We start from the raw sequence: 14,106 nt of genomic DNA on the forward strand, positions 1-14,106 counted from the left end.
CTGACAAAGTATACAAAAAGAAGTTGCCAGCTATCTAACGTTGCTTCAGAATTCTGTTTCTTCTTCAGTGCTTCTCATAGTAAGGACCTGGTTCAGGAAACTAAACATACATACCTTTCCTGTAGCAGATACTCTTGCCGGGTCAGCATTTACAGTAGCACATCATTTACTTTGAAAAATTTATATTGATCAGAAATTTAAACACAGTCAAGAGGCTTAACACGTCCGTGGAGGAAGAGGAGGGTAGAAGTAACTCAGTTTACACAGCAGTCGACTCCAGCCCAATGCAGCTATCATATCTGCCTTACATGCCCCCTTAGAGAAGACTTGAGAAACTTCTTATCAGTGACATAGCACCAGTTATTTTTTCTGGGTATCTCAGATGTCAGGTTTGGAAGAAGCAATTGCTCTGATGCCAGCAGATCTTATCGTGGGCTTTATTTAGAAGATAATTTAGTGCTGCTGTCGTTGAATAATAAAATTCCTACAGCTGTGGAGAGAAACAGAGTTTGGGGGAAGGAGAGGGTTATTTCTCTGCTGTTTAAGTCTGAAGGCTAGTTAATAATAGTAAAATGTTTTCCTTTGTGCATTTCTTTGGCACGTATGTACTTGCTTTCAGTTTGTTGATATAGGGGTATGTAACTTATATTTTAATTCAAGAATCCCCTACATTTGAAGGACAAAGTTAATTTTGCTATTTATTAGTCCAAAAAAAGAACATCAATGTTATTTTTTAAATTTTGTGTTATAAAGGTTTTTACTAGTTATGAGAAGAGAGTTTCTCCCTGAACTCTCTCTTTCCTTACCTCTCTTAACACTTACTCTCTTGGTGTTCTTCTTACTTCTGTGGTCTAGCTTCTCAGCCATTTCTTTTCAGCCTCCTTTTCTTCTACTCATCCCTTAAATTCCGCTACTCATTATGTATCCCTAGGTGACCTCATAAGCTCCCATAACTTATACTTGCATTTATGTGCTCACGGTTCCAAATTTATATATTGAACCCAGATCACCGCTTTTGAATTTCAGACCTGTATAGTCAGCTGTTTGTTGGATATTTTTACCTGTTTGTCTCATAAGCATTAAACTCTCATATTCCTCTTGAATCTGCCCTTTTTTAAATTTCCTATTATAATGGTTAGTACCACAGTTTACCCAGTTGCTAAGTCTAAAACTGTGTCATCCTTGACTCTTCCCTCTTTCTCACCTTCACAGCCAGCCGGTCTTACAGCCCTATGAGTTGTACCTCCTAAACACCCCTTGACTGTATCTCCTCCTCTCCATTCCCACAACCATCACTCTATTTCAGATCACCTGTATTATTACATTTATCTCTTAGTTTGTCTCTTAGTCTTGCTCCCTACCTTTTATTCTCCACATTGCACTCAAGGTGGCTTTTCTAAGACCAAAATCTGATCAAGTTGCTACCCTATGTAAAAATTTTCACTGGCTTGTCATTATTCTTAGAATAAAGTCTAATTTATTAATGTGGTTTACTCAGCACTGTTTTCTTTGGTCCCTCCTTTGTCGACTTCTGTTTCACTGTTCCTCTGAAATTGGAGTGTACTGTGCCCCTACATGCCCACTGCCCCCTCTACCTAGAACACTCTTTCCCTCCCACTGGTAACTTAGTTGGTCTTCAGTTCTTGCCTTAAACAATATCCTTGTTCCCCTGCTACAGCTACAGCTAACTCAGATTTCTGAGTTAGCTGTTTTTTTCTGTAGGTCCCTTAGTAACTTGTGCTTCCCCTTTCTTAGTATTTATTACATCACTAATAATTGCTAATATATTTGTCAGAATTGTGTAAATGTAAGTTTGAGTAGGGACATGTATGCACAGTCTGTAAAATAGAATAACTTATCAGCACACATTTGGTGCTCATAAATGTTTACCTTTCATAATGGATAAGAGAGGGTAATATGAACTGGTCTTCTATACAACTGTAAAATTCTATCACACAACACACCATTTTAAAGGATTTGCCTCTTCACATTTCAGAGGAACATTTAAAGTAAAAATCTAGTACCTCTTTTACAGTCAGCATGTTTAATGTTAATAAATATGTTTATTTCAGGATTGTGTCCATCCTTTCTAAATAATTTGAGTGGGAACCCATCGTTGAAATCTTTGTTTTAATCTTACCATCACAGTAATAGAAATCTTTTATTTATTATTTTTTTAAAGAGGCCACAACATGGAACTTGGTTATTTTCTCTGATCCATACCTTTGTTAATCCCCTGCTGCTAGTAATCGTTTGCTAGCAATCTGTACTGTTGGATTTGATATTTATATTTAGCCTTTAAAAATTATATTTTGTTATAAAGAGAGATAATGCTAAATTGTTCGTTGTTTTATTTGTTACAGTCTACCCTGATATTTGCACTATCAGCCTTGTGGCAGTAAGTGATATGAATAAACATGCTGATAGAATTACTTTTTGGGATGATGTCTATGGCTTCAACATGTCCTGCATGAAGAAAGCAGTTATTCCAGAAGCTGTGGTGGAAGTTTTAGATCCAAAGACTCTTATTTCAGACCCCTGTAGTATTAAGGTAGGTATTTTACTAATTTTATTTTCTTTAACAGTATGACTATTTTTCTTAGTTTTCATTTATGAGTTTAGTATTTCAAATGAATATATTGATTTTATATATGTATCTTCAAAACAGTAATTATTCTTTCTATTTTAATTAATCTAAAGCAGCTTGATATCATAATATTTGCCAGTTCACTGTGTCATCCCTTTGGAATCACTTCTCTTTATATATTGAAGTTCCTTATACTGAAGGGTTGAATCATTTATTTTGGCTTAGCGAAGGCAAAAAGTCCTGCTGTATTGTCATTTCTGCTTCACCAGCACATTCTGGCCTTATCCTAGCATCTCGTTTACAGCCAGATTATTCGTTCATATATGTTTCACACAACTTCTCTCACCCAGATTTCTTCCAGCCTTTTCAGATAAATTAATTATAGTGACTGTGCCCATGAAACTAAAACCCTACTATGTTCACATTGCTTAGTTAATTCCTTTTGTGTTTTAATCTTACTCTTCACCATGTTAATCTCTAGTTTTATTGTCAATTTTGCTATGTCGAATTTACATGGGTGGAATAATGACTTTGCAGTGAGTGAAAGTCCTGTTGCTTTTTTAAAAGACTTCTTAATTCATCTGTTTCAATTGTATCATCAGATAAATATAGCCTGTTCAGTGTTAAGTTCAGAACATTGTCTCTTCTTTTTTAGTCCGCTGTTTCTTTCATAGTATCAATAGTTGTTCTCTGCACAAAGTAGATATTCAGTTAATGTTCATTAATTTTCTTAAATTGATAAAACTATTTTAAGTTAACACATAAAGTTTCTCAACAACAACAAGCTGATTAAAATTGCATTCAACTTTTAAGAAAAAAAAATACAGCCTGGTTAATGACTGTAGGACTGTTCACTGCCCTGGTATACTGAGTGTAAGGGATTTATTTGGGTTCTTTGACTCAGGGTAGGGATGTAAGCCAACTCAGCATTAAGACTGAGCAGAAAGAGGAGGGTCATGTGGGTGTGCTAATTTCTCTCTCTAGTTATCTCTTTGCTTAATGCCAGAAATTCTATGAATAAATAAAATAGTTGAAATAGAAAATTTAGGACTGATAAAGGTGTTTTAAAAGTATATATATATATACCCTTTCTCTTATTTTCTTTGTTTAGGTAAATATAGTATGTTCTGTGTTCTGCAATCCTCCTATAAATAAAAGGCAACCATGCTGTAACGTTTTAAATTTTTTCTCAAACTATTTAAAATAGAGTAATGTTTCAGGTAGTCATATGAATTGTGTTCACTGTATACCTACTCATGGTAAGTCAAATGTTGACAGCCTTTACAGCATCATTTGGTCACACTGCTGTAGCTGAGTCCATCTACTCTCCATAGTGAAATGGAGAAGGATTTGAACTAGGTAGGGCAGAATAAGAAAATAAGGATATTTGGCCATTTTTTTCCTGAAGTGAATCTTCGTAGTTGGTTTTGCTCGTTGGTTGGAATTGTTGTGGTTTTTCCTAGTATGTAAGAAACTTCAGATGCACTTACAAGAGTGAATTCTAAAACACCTTGTCCTTTTAAATAGCATATGTTTTCAAGTTGGCATTTCCTACAAAAATATTAACTGTTATCACACATAATTTATTGTAAATGTATAGCACTGGTGGTATACAGAATGATTTTAGTTGGAGCATAGGAAAACATTTTTTATTTGAGAGTATTTTAATGTGTCTTAGAAAAAACTTTAGTACAACAGAGCCATGATTTGATATATATTATTCTTATAAGAAGTCTAAGTAAAAAATACTAATTTGATTTAAAGAAAAATTAACTGAATAATAGTGCTAGTAGCCCTTAAATTTAGAAATAATCCCAAAAGTGGGGTGTGAATGATTAAAGTTGGCAAAGCATTGGTTTACAGTAATCCTTTTTGCATAAAAAAAAAGAAGGAATACTTTTCTGTTTGTTTCTGGTTTTGTTTTTACTATTTTTACTAAGTTCTTCCCTCCACTCTTTTTTCACGGGTAGCATATAGATTGCCATACAACATGTGTCTCAGATTTGGAGTTTTCTTCAGATTTCACCCTAAAAATCACAAAGACATCGTTGTGCACGGTAAGCTATTTCATTCTACTTTCACAAATCTCTCTAGTAGTGCAGCTGATTGGCAGGCTAATGAATTACCAGGCTTGTGATAAATGAAAAAGACTATTGCCTTTGACAGTCTATCTTTGCCTTTGTTAGACTGTCGAATAGATCTGTTTTAATAGGTCAGTAGACTTCAGAAAAGTTCGTTTAGTTCAGAAGAGAAAGTATTAGGGAACCATGTTTACAGAATGATTTTTCTTTATAGATTCTTCATTATTACCTATCATATAATTAACTGAGAGCACTCAACTTTATCTTCATAGACAAAAATTAATGTCCTGCTCCTCCCAGTAACTCTTAACACTCAATTTAGATGGAAATAAGATGTTTATTTGGTGTAATATTTTATATTCTTGTGAGAAAAATAATGAAGAAACTGATTGTTTACCTTTCCTTAAAGAATCAACCTGGTGTAATAGAAAAAGTATGCACTTTAGAAGAGTTAGACAAATCTGGTTTCACATTTGGTTCTGCCACTCACTAGTTTGTTACTTTGTTCAAGTTACCTTAGGTAATCTGTACCTCAGACTAATCAACTGCTTTAAGAAAAATGTTAATAATCCTTTCTGACTAGAAGACTAGTTACATTGATTAGTGAGATAATATGTGAAAACACCTACAGTGTAGCCAGAAATGTTATTAAAATATAGTAATTCTTTTCTTAAATAATTTCTGAATGTATATCCATACTAAGGTAACAATATATATATGCCTTTACCGGGAGACTCAGAATGTTAATAAAATGTAGGCCTTTACTTAAGAAGGTATGAATTTACATAGGTGTTATGATATAAATATTTATATTATTTTAAATTTTAATTATATTGTTTAAAAAATACTAATTATAACTTCAGAATTAAAATTTGTATTGAAAACTGTATTGTTAGAAACTGTGTGAAACATTATAGTCATGTTAACTTTGACTCTTCAACCTCATTCTTTTCAATACTTTGCTCAGCTTGACATACAAAAGATTATATGATTTCTTTAAAATTTTTTCAGTTCATTTTGAGCCAATAATTATTTTATATCCAAATGAGTTTAACTGTGTTCTTTGATGTTTTGAGGAATTTTTTTCATTGAAATTGGTTTTACAATTTTGAAAAGTTTAGTATCTAAATCCCAGATTTATGGTCATTAAGCACCCATTATATTCATTTAATTGGTGAAAAGCAAGATCTCATTCTTCCCATTCGTTTATCCCAGATTTTCTAATTCTGCTTTTTAGTAACTGAAATGATTTGGTCAATTGAAATTACAGGCTAAAGTCTTTAACTCCTAGACTTACTCTGTGTTTTGATATTAGTAATCCTTGAGAGTTAAAAAAGACCTTTTTTAAAAAAATTTATTGAAGTGTAATTGATTTACAATGTTGTGTTAATTTTTGCTGTACAGCAAAGAATGTATATATAACATATATATGTATATATATGTTATATGTATATACACATTCTTTTTCATATTCTTTTCCGTTATGGTTTATCACAGGATATTGAATATAGTTCCCTGTGCTATACAGTAGGACCTGGTTGTTTAATCCATTCCATATATAATAGTTTACATCTGCTAAGCCCAACCTCCCACTCCATCTCTCTCTACCCCACCCTCCCCGCAACCACAAGTCTGTTCTCTATGTCTTTGGGTCTGTTTCTGTTTCGTAGATAAGTTCATCTGTGTCATAGTTTAGATTCCACTTATAAGTGATGTCATATGGTATTTGTCTTTCTCTGACTTACTTCACTTAGTATGATAATCTCTAGATCCATCCATGTTGCTGCAAATGACATTATCTCACTCTTTTTATGGCTGAGTAGTATTCTATTGTATACATGCACCATATCATCTTTATCCATTCGTCCGTCAGTGGACATTTAAGTTACTTCCATGTCTTGGCTATCATGAATAATGCTGCTATGAACATTGGGGTGCATGCATCTTTTTGAATTATAGTTTTGTCCAGAAATATGCGCAGGAGTGGGATTGCTGGATCATATGGCAACCCTATTTTTATTTTTTTGAGGAACCTCCATACTGTTTTCCATAGTGACTGCTCCAATTTACATTCCCATCAACAGTGCAGGAGGGTTTCCTTTTCTCCACACCCTGTCCAGCGTTTGTATTTTGTAGATTTTTTAAATGATGACTATTCTGACTGGTGTGAAGTGGTACCTCATTGTAGTTTTGATTTGCATTTCTCTGATAATTAGTCCAGCGTTTGTATTTTGTAGATTTTTTAAATGATGACTATTCTGACTGGTGTGAAGTGGTACCTCATTGTAGTTTTGACTTGCATTTCTCTGATAATTAGTGGTGTTGAGCATCTTTTCATGTGCCTGTTGGTCATCTGTATGTCTTCTTTGGAGAAATGTCTGTTGAGGCCCTCTGCCCATATTTTGATTGGGTTGTTTGTTTTTTTGTTGTTGAGTTGTATGAGCTCTTTGTATATTTTGGAAATTAATCCCTTGTCAGTCGCATCATTTGCAAATGTTTTCTGCTATTCCATATGTTGTCTTTTTGTTTTGTTTATGGTTTCCTTTGCTATACAAAAGCTTATAAGTTTGATTAAGTCCCATTTGTTTATTTTTGCTTTTATTTTTATTTCTTCACCCTTTCAGAGTAAGCTTATAGTTGTTTGATTAATCATCTATATTTCTTAAAACCTTCCTTTCCTTCCCAGTATGTGTCCTCTAACATGAGCCTGACATGAGTAAGATTTGTGGCCTAACGCGTTTATTACATTTTCATTGTCTGTGAATTCCAACCACCCACCCGTACCTGCTCCAGCTGTCTTTTGCTCTTTGACATTGTGCCAGCTCCTTACACTCTCCCCTGCCAGCCGTCTGGAGCTATTATGCAAGCCTAGTCTCTGCGGCTACTTTTTAGAATTTTTGCCTGGTTACTTGGGAATAATCCATTAGCAAAGGTATTAAGAGGATGAGTGCCTAATTGGAACTTTGTTTCTCCATTACATAATCAGAAGAATTAATGGAAATATGGGAAATAAAAAAACAATGCCTGGTAAAGTGATGGAGAAAGTTACTTTGGGGAGGAAGAGGTGTGGTTTTCTTAGAGTGAAGAAAAAGATATCCGGTTTTGTACTGCTAAGTACAAACCTTCAAATACATTAAATGCTTGCTTTCTTATGCTGGAAACTTGAATGAATAGCTTAAAAAATAAGATGGACGATTTCTCTGAATAGTTAAGCCCATTTGAAATCTATGCATAACCATTTATTTCATAATGAGATTCTAAATTTGTGACCTAATTAAAATATTGGAGGAAACTGGATTTTTCAAACTAACAAGATGCTTAGAACACCCTCTTTGAATTTAATTTCGATCGCATGTGTGCTGTAGACTGATAGTGCTTTTAGATGGCTTTGTGAAGTGTGTTGGAGCCTTTAATGGAAAAATATCTTTTCTTTGCAGTCTCCCCCACCAACATACACACAGACACACACACATACAGCCCAGAAGAAATTTGATAGCATTTCTAATTTAATGTTTTGCATTAGCAAACTTTATGTTTTGGGGAATTTAACATGATGTGATACTTATATGTAAATGTTTGAGTCTTGGTTGTCTATAATGGTTGAAGGATAATTTTCCAGTGAATGCTAGTAACACATACATAGCAATTTTTTGACCATTTTTTACTGTATCAGTTGATATTATTGACAGTTAAGGTCAAATCACCTTTGCTTTTATGATGAGGTATGAAGCTTTAGTTAGCAACTGGCTTCCTATCTATCATATCAGCCTGTCTACCCTTGCAGTAAATGAAGAATAAAGTCCATTATTTTTATGGAAAGTTTATAGGTGTTCAAAAGCAAATGATTTAAGGCTATACAATTTAGGACCAGTGTGTTTTATCTTGTGAGTTATGGCTTATTTTTTAATGTTATTTATGTAATTGTGTAATGTTCTCTTACTCTGTGTTCCAGCAGCATTTATATTGGCATCTGTCTGTATAAGCTCCTTAAAGATATAGACAGGCATCCTTTTCATAATCCTGGGTGTACATTAAATGACTTCTCATACTTCCTTTTATATAAATGTGAGTTGTTTACCTTAAGAATGAAAATATTTAAGAGGGTTTTATCAGATTACATGCTCACATATGTAATGTCTTTAACATGTAAAGATTTTTTTTATTTGATACATCATCTCTTAAAGCAATCATTTTTCTATCTTAATTTCAACATTATATTTTCTGTCTTTTATTCTACCTCTCTATTAGTGTGTACTGGAATAATGACTGTACAGCAGTGTTCGGTTTGTATAAACTTTCCTTAATATGATTTTAAGCCTCATTTAACAAAGAATATTATTTTTTCTAGCCATTTTTCTTTTACTGCAGTTGTTAAAGATGAACCAGTGGATTAAATTAAAAATAACAGACTTTTTCAATACTTGTATTTAAAAACCTTATATTTTGGATTTTATACAAGTGCATAAATATGAGTTCAGTGACATTTGAGAGCTATTTAATTTTTATCATAACTTTTAAAATCTTTATAATAATGTAAAATTTTATATTAACAGACATTTCAGTTTGTTAAACAAATATTAAATGCTGACTATGTGCCAGATACTTGTCCGAAATCTGTGGGCACAAAGCAAAACAAATAAAACTATACTCTGTCCTGAAAAGGCACTTAAGTGAGAGGAGACAGGTACTGACATTTTAGTATGAATAATAAAGATAGGAATATAGAGATACTAAGAGGGTAGTCTGAGATTGGGAGCACAGAAGTGAGGTATTTTTCTGGTGGAAAAATTATAGTTGGTAATCAAATTTTACAGCCAAGATTTCATGACAAAGATAATAAACTTTACCTCTCTCAAAAAAAAAAAAAAGATTTGTCTTTTAAACAGGGAAGCCTATTCTGTTTCGAAGGATGAAAAGATTGACAGAAAAGCTGAAGTATGGTAGCCATGTAGGAAGTTCATTTTGGGGTAATTTCTATTCACTTATTTTTTAAATTCACTGGTCTTTTCTTCATTTGTATTCTTTCTGTTAAGGTCACCAATAAATATTTTCATTTTAAATATCATGTTTTTTAGTTGTAGAATTAATATTTTGATTGAGTTACTATTTTTCATCTTTTTAACCACTTTGGTCAATCTTTTTACCTAAATTCCTTAATATTTATAATAATTCTTTTAAGATCTGTTTGCTAATTCTATGAGCCCCCTGTGATTCTACTTCTGTTGCTTTTTTCTTTTGACTGTGGTCACATTTTCCTATTTCTTCTCATATTTCATAACTTTATATTTTATGCTAGACATTGTATAAAAGATAGTACAGTCTTATGTAAATAATACTTTCTCCTAGACAGGCCTCCACTTACCTCTGTCTGGTAGCTAGAATGACGGCCTGATCCCTTTTATCTAATCTGGAGTTGAGCTTGATCAGGGCTGGGTACCACTGCAGTTAATTTACTGTGACTTGAGCATAAGATTAGGCCTCTCCCTCTTGCCAACTTCTTGGAAAGACCATCAAAATAAAGCTGAGTTTAGGGAGGAAAACAGAGTTAGGATTATTTATGAGATTTGAGAGATCTGATTTTCAGAGGGTCTGTCTATGCAGAGCAAGGGATTAGAGGGGAGAGGAAAGGTCCTGATCTGGGTTTGGCATAGTTCATGATCTAGTTGAGAATTGGTAGTGCCAACTAAAAATTGTCACTTGATGTCTGCCTTTACAAGGATTAGGTCACTAATCTTCATGAGAGATTAGTTGCTCCCTCTTTGTAGCAGTTCCTCAGTGCTATCTGAGACGCTGTGTCCTGGGCTAGAGTCCCCATTTTGCCCCAAATAAAACAACTCACAACTCTCACGTTGAGTTTTTTTTTTTTTTTTTCAGTTGACCGTAGACACAGTGAGGGGTGGGTTTCAGAGTGAGTTTTGAAGAGTAAACAGTGTAGTTGAGCCATCTGCTTTTGAGAAGAGGGTGGTGCGTATTTACTCTCAGGATTAGCTGAAAAGTTTATTGTTCATATAAATGGGTTTTCTTGAGGTGCCTGAAACAAACCACCTCATCTTTCTGGGCAAGAGTTTGTGGAATAGCAGAGAGCTGAATAGTAATACCTTGCTAATGGTGACAGCGAACTGTGTGGTTGCAGATGCTTTTGGCTTTGAGATCTAAACACTGCAAGAAAACCTCTCTCTTCCTGTTATGTCGTACAAGCACCAGCTTCATCTGCCTTCTTAGTTTGCAGAGACGACTAGACATCCCTTTCGGGATTCTCCAAATTCCAGTGCACCATACTAGCCCAGACTTGGTGGTCAAAAATTGGTTGGGTTTTCCTTATCCCAGCAAGGTTCCTGTGCCTGTGGCATTTTTACTGCTTTGCCCACCCATTGCCCCAGCATTGGATAGATGCTCTCAGGTGACAGCAACTGTTTCTGCCTGCTCAGTTGGGAAGGGCTCATTACTGTCTGGAAATAATTTATTTAGACTTTTTTTTGCATCCAAGGCTCTTTGATGGTTTTAGTGAAAAATAGAATTGTTTAGTTTCCCCAGGTTTTTTTTTTGTTGTTGTTGTTGTTGTTGCATCAGAGTAAGGAGAGGGTCTTTTGCAAACATACCCTACTAGAAACAGAAGTCCCTGAATGCATTATTTTAAAAGACCAATCTAGAAAATAAATCTGGGTCTACACATTTAGGATTATTTTTAAGTTAGGAAAAGTAAGTGAAAATAAACAAAAGTTAATGAGTGAACTGAAAATAAATTATATGTTACCTCTCAATTCTCATTTTGTTTTTTTTTCTTTTTTTAAAAAAATGATATACTTGATGAGTGGTAAAAACATATATTTAAGAGGCACTGATATTTAGCTTCGGATGGAATCAGAACAAGTCTTGAGTTACAGTTTTTAAGGCTAATGTAAATGTTATTAAAAGAAACTTTAAAGTGTTTACCATTCAAACTTTCCTGATTCTCAAGGAGTACTCATAGTACTTGTTTTCATTTTACGCTTTCAATAAGCTTTAAATTTTTCTGATGGCTGAAGAAGAAACATCAAAATGAGCCCATTTCTTTGCAGTTGTGTTCTTTAACTCTTCTTTCAAAGCTTTTTAAAAATCTCTGACAGTCGAAGCCTACTAATTTTAAACTCATTCCTTGGTATTAAATTAGTTCTTAGTACTTTTGGGTGTAAATTGACGTAATTTTGACCTTGCAAAGCCAATCAACTAAAGAAACTATTAAAACACATCTGTGCTGCTTAGAAATAGTAAGATTTGTCTTGAACTTGCATCATAGATTTTAGTGGGACATCTGGTATATATTTTAACAGGCTTCGTTAAGTAAATTTTATGTCTCGGAGGGAGAGCATTTCTAATTGTGAGACTCCACCTCTACAGTCAGTTTTAGGTTTCTACTTAAATGAATAACCATACAGTCTAGAGCCTGGTCCTGAACTTTCTGCTCTCTTCTGAAACCTGAACCTTTGGAGTTAGGCTTAGATGGTGTTGAGAATACTTAAATCTCTTTATTTCCAGGAACTGGTTATTGAATAGTATTATGTGTTAAGAGCTGCAAGGCATTATAGTAATATAATAGGCATTAGGCAATATATAAGGCATTATAGTAATATAGCTGCAAGGGAATATAGTAATAAGCCATTAATGCCTCTATTGATGAGGCATTAATGGGGGAGACAGATATTAAAGTTCACTTTGTGGCTATTAGATAATACCAAAGAATTAATGAGAATTTGGTTATATGTGATAAAGGCATTGTAGTTATATAAGGAAATGTTCATATTTTTTAGAGTCATAAACAGGTAGGTAGGGGAGAAGTGACATGATGTCAGGCATTCACTTCAAGACAGTTCAGCAAAAAGAGGGGCACGGGGCAGAGGGAGAATAGATGAAGCAAATGTGTCAAATACTGGTCACTGTTGAATGTAAGTGATAGGTACTCAGAGGTTCTATAATTGTGTATATGTCTGAAGTTCTTCATAGTCGGATCTTTTTAAAAGATCATACTAATGACAGTATTCTAAGAAACGCCTAAGAGTGATGAGGCAAATGTACTGTGCTAAGTTGCTTCTATAAAACTCAGCTATCTGCTGTAGCTACCAAGGCTGAACACATGCTTACCCTATGGCTTAACCTTTTCACTCTTAGAAATACCTTCATATGTTCACCAAAAAGACATGTACAAGAATGTCCACTGCAGCATTGCTCATTAGATCCCTAAACTAGAAGTAAGCCAAACATTTATCAATAGTAGAATGGATAAATACATGCAGTATATTTATGGAATAATATACATCAGTGGGAAAAAAAGGTGATCTTGACTATACACTATGACATGGATGAATTTCATGAATACAACGTTCATGAAAAAAGGAAAAAAAGCCAAATACAGAATCTGTCTTTAAATTTCCATAACAAGCTAAACTAGTATAATGGTGATAAACATCAGAATAGTGGTTACATTTTGTGGGAGGATTTATCATTGGATTGGAAGGGGAATAATAGAAGCTCTGGGGTCTTGAGAGTGGTCTGTATCTTGATCTAGGTAGTGGTTGAGTGTGTTCACTTTGTAAAAGTCCACTGTGCCCAGTCAGTGATTTCCTCACTTTTATGTGTGTGTTATATATTTTATACTTGTATTCTTCAATAAAACATTTTTTTAAATAAATGATTCTCACATTGGCTAAAAAAAGAAAATCTCTATTTTTTTGCATGTACATAATATTTCAGTTTAGGGCTTCCCTGGTGGCGCAGTGGTTGGGAGTCCGCCTGCCGATGCAGGGGACACGGGTTCGTGACCCGGTCCGGGAAGATCCCACATGCCGTGGAGCGGCTGGGCCCGTGAGCCATGGCCGCTGAGCCTGCGCGTCCAGAGCCTGTGCTCCACGGCGGGAGGGGCCACAGCAGTGAGAGGCTTGCATACCGCAAAAAAAAAAAAATTTCAGTTTAAAAGTTCTTAAAGAACAAACCAAAAAAGGACATCCAGTGGTCAGAAGCTTGGTGAGTAAAAGGAATTGAAAGAAGCCCAGCATGGCTGGCGCATGAAGACCAGTGCTGAAGGAGGGTGGCAAGCTGTCCAGATCATTTAGCACCTGTGCTATTTGTTTTTCTCCTTAGACCAGTGGGAAATAATTGAAGTTTTTTAAAGAGAGTGATATGACCTTAAGGGCACTTGAGAAGGATCATGGTTGGAATGTGGAGAACTATTAGGGAGACCAGAGTGGATATGAGAGGCCTACGGGTCAGCTATTACAGTACCTCAGGCAAGAAATGACAGTGACTTGCACAAAGGTAGTTTTAGCGGAGATGGAGAAAAGTGGATGTATTTGAGAGCTATCTAGAAGGTAAAATTGCCAGGACTTGAGCATGGATTAGATAATGATAGATGAAGGAAAGAGGTCACAGTGGTGTCTGTAAGGTTTCTTCCTTTTACAATTTGAA

The 14,106-nt window shown here is 34.6% G+C and overlaps 1 protein-coding gene across 2 annotated transcripts in view; it reads left to right on the forward strand.

The window, feature by feature from the left end:
- PRMT3 (protein arginine methyltransferase 3) overlaps positions 1-14,106 on the forward strand; it is a 137,271-nt gene that overhangs the window by 82,979 nt on the left and 40,186 nt on the right. For both annotated transcript variants that reach the window (XM_032641415.1, XM_032641416.1), the window contains 2 exons: positions 2,364-2,551; positions 4,558-4,644. In XM_032641415.1, coding sequence (XP_032497306.1) covers positions 2,364-2,551; positions 4,558-4,644 — 275 coding nt within the window. The remainder of the gene's footprint in view (positions 1-2,363; positions 2,552-4,557; positions 4,645-14,106) is intronic.

This window comes from Phocoena sinus, chromosome 8, assembly GCF_008692025.1.
Source record: "Phocoena sinus isolate mPhoSin1 chromosome 8, mPhoSin1.pri, whole genome shotgun sequence".
Classification (NCBI taxonomy): domain Eukaryota; kingdom Metazoa; phylum Chordata; class Mammalia; order Artiodactyla; family Phocoenidae; genus Phocoena; species Phocoena sinus.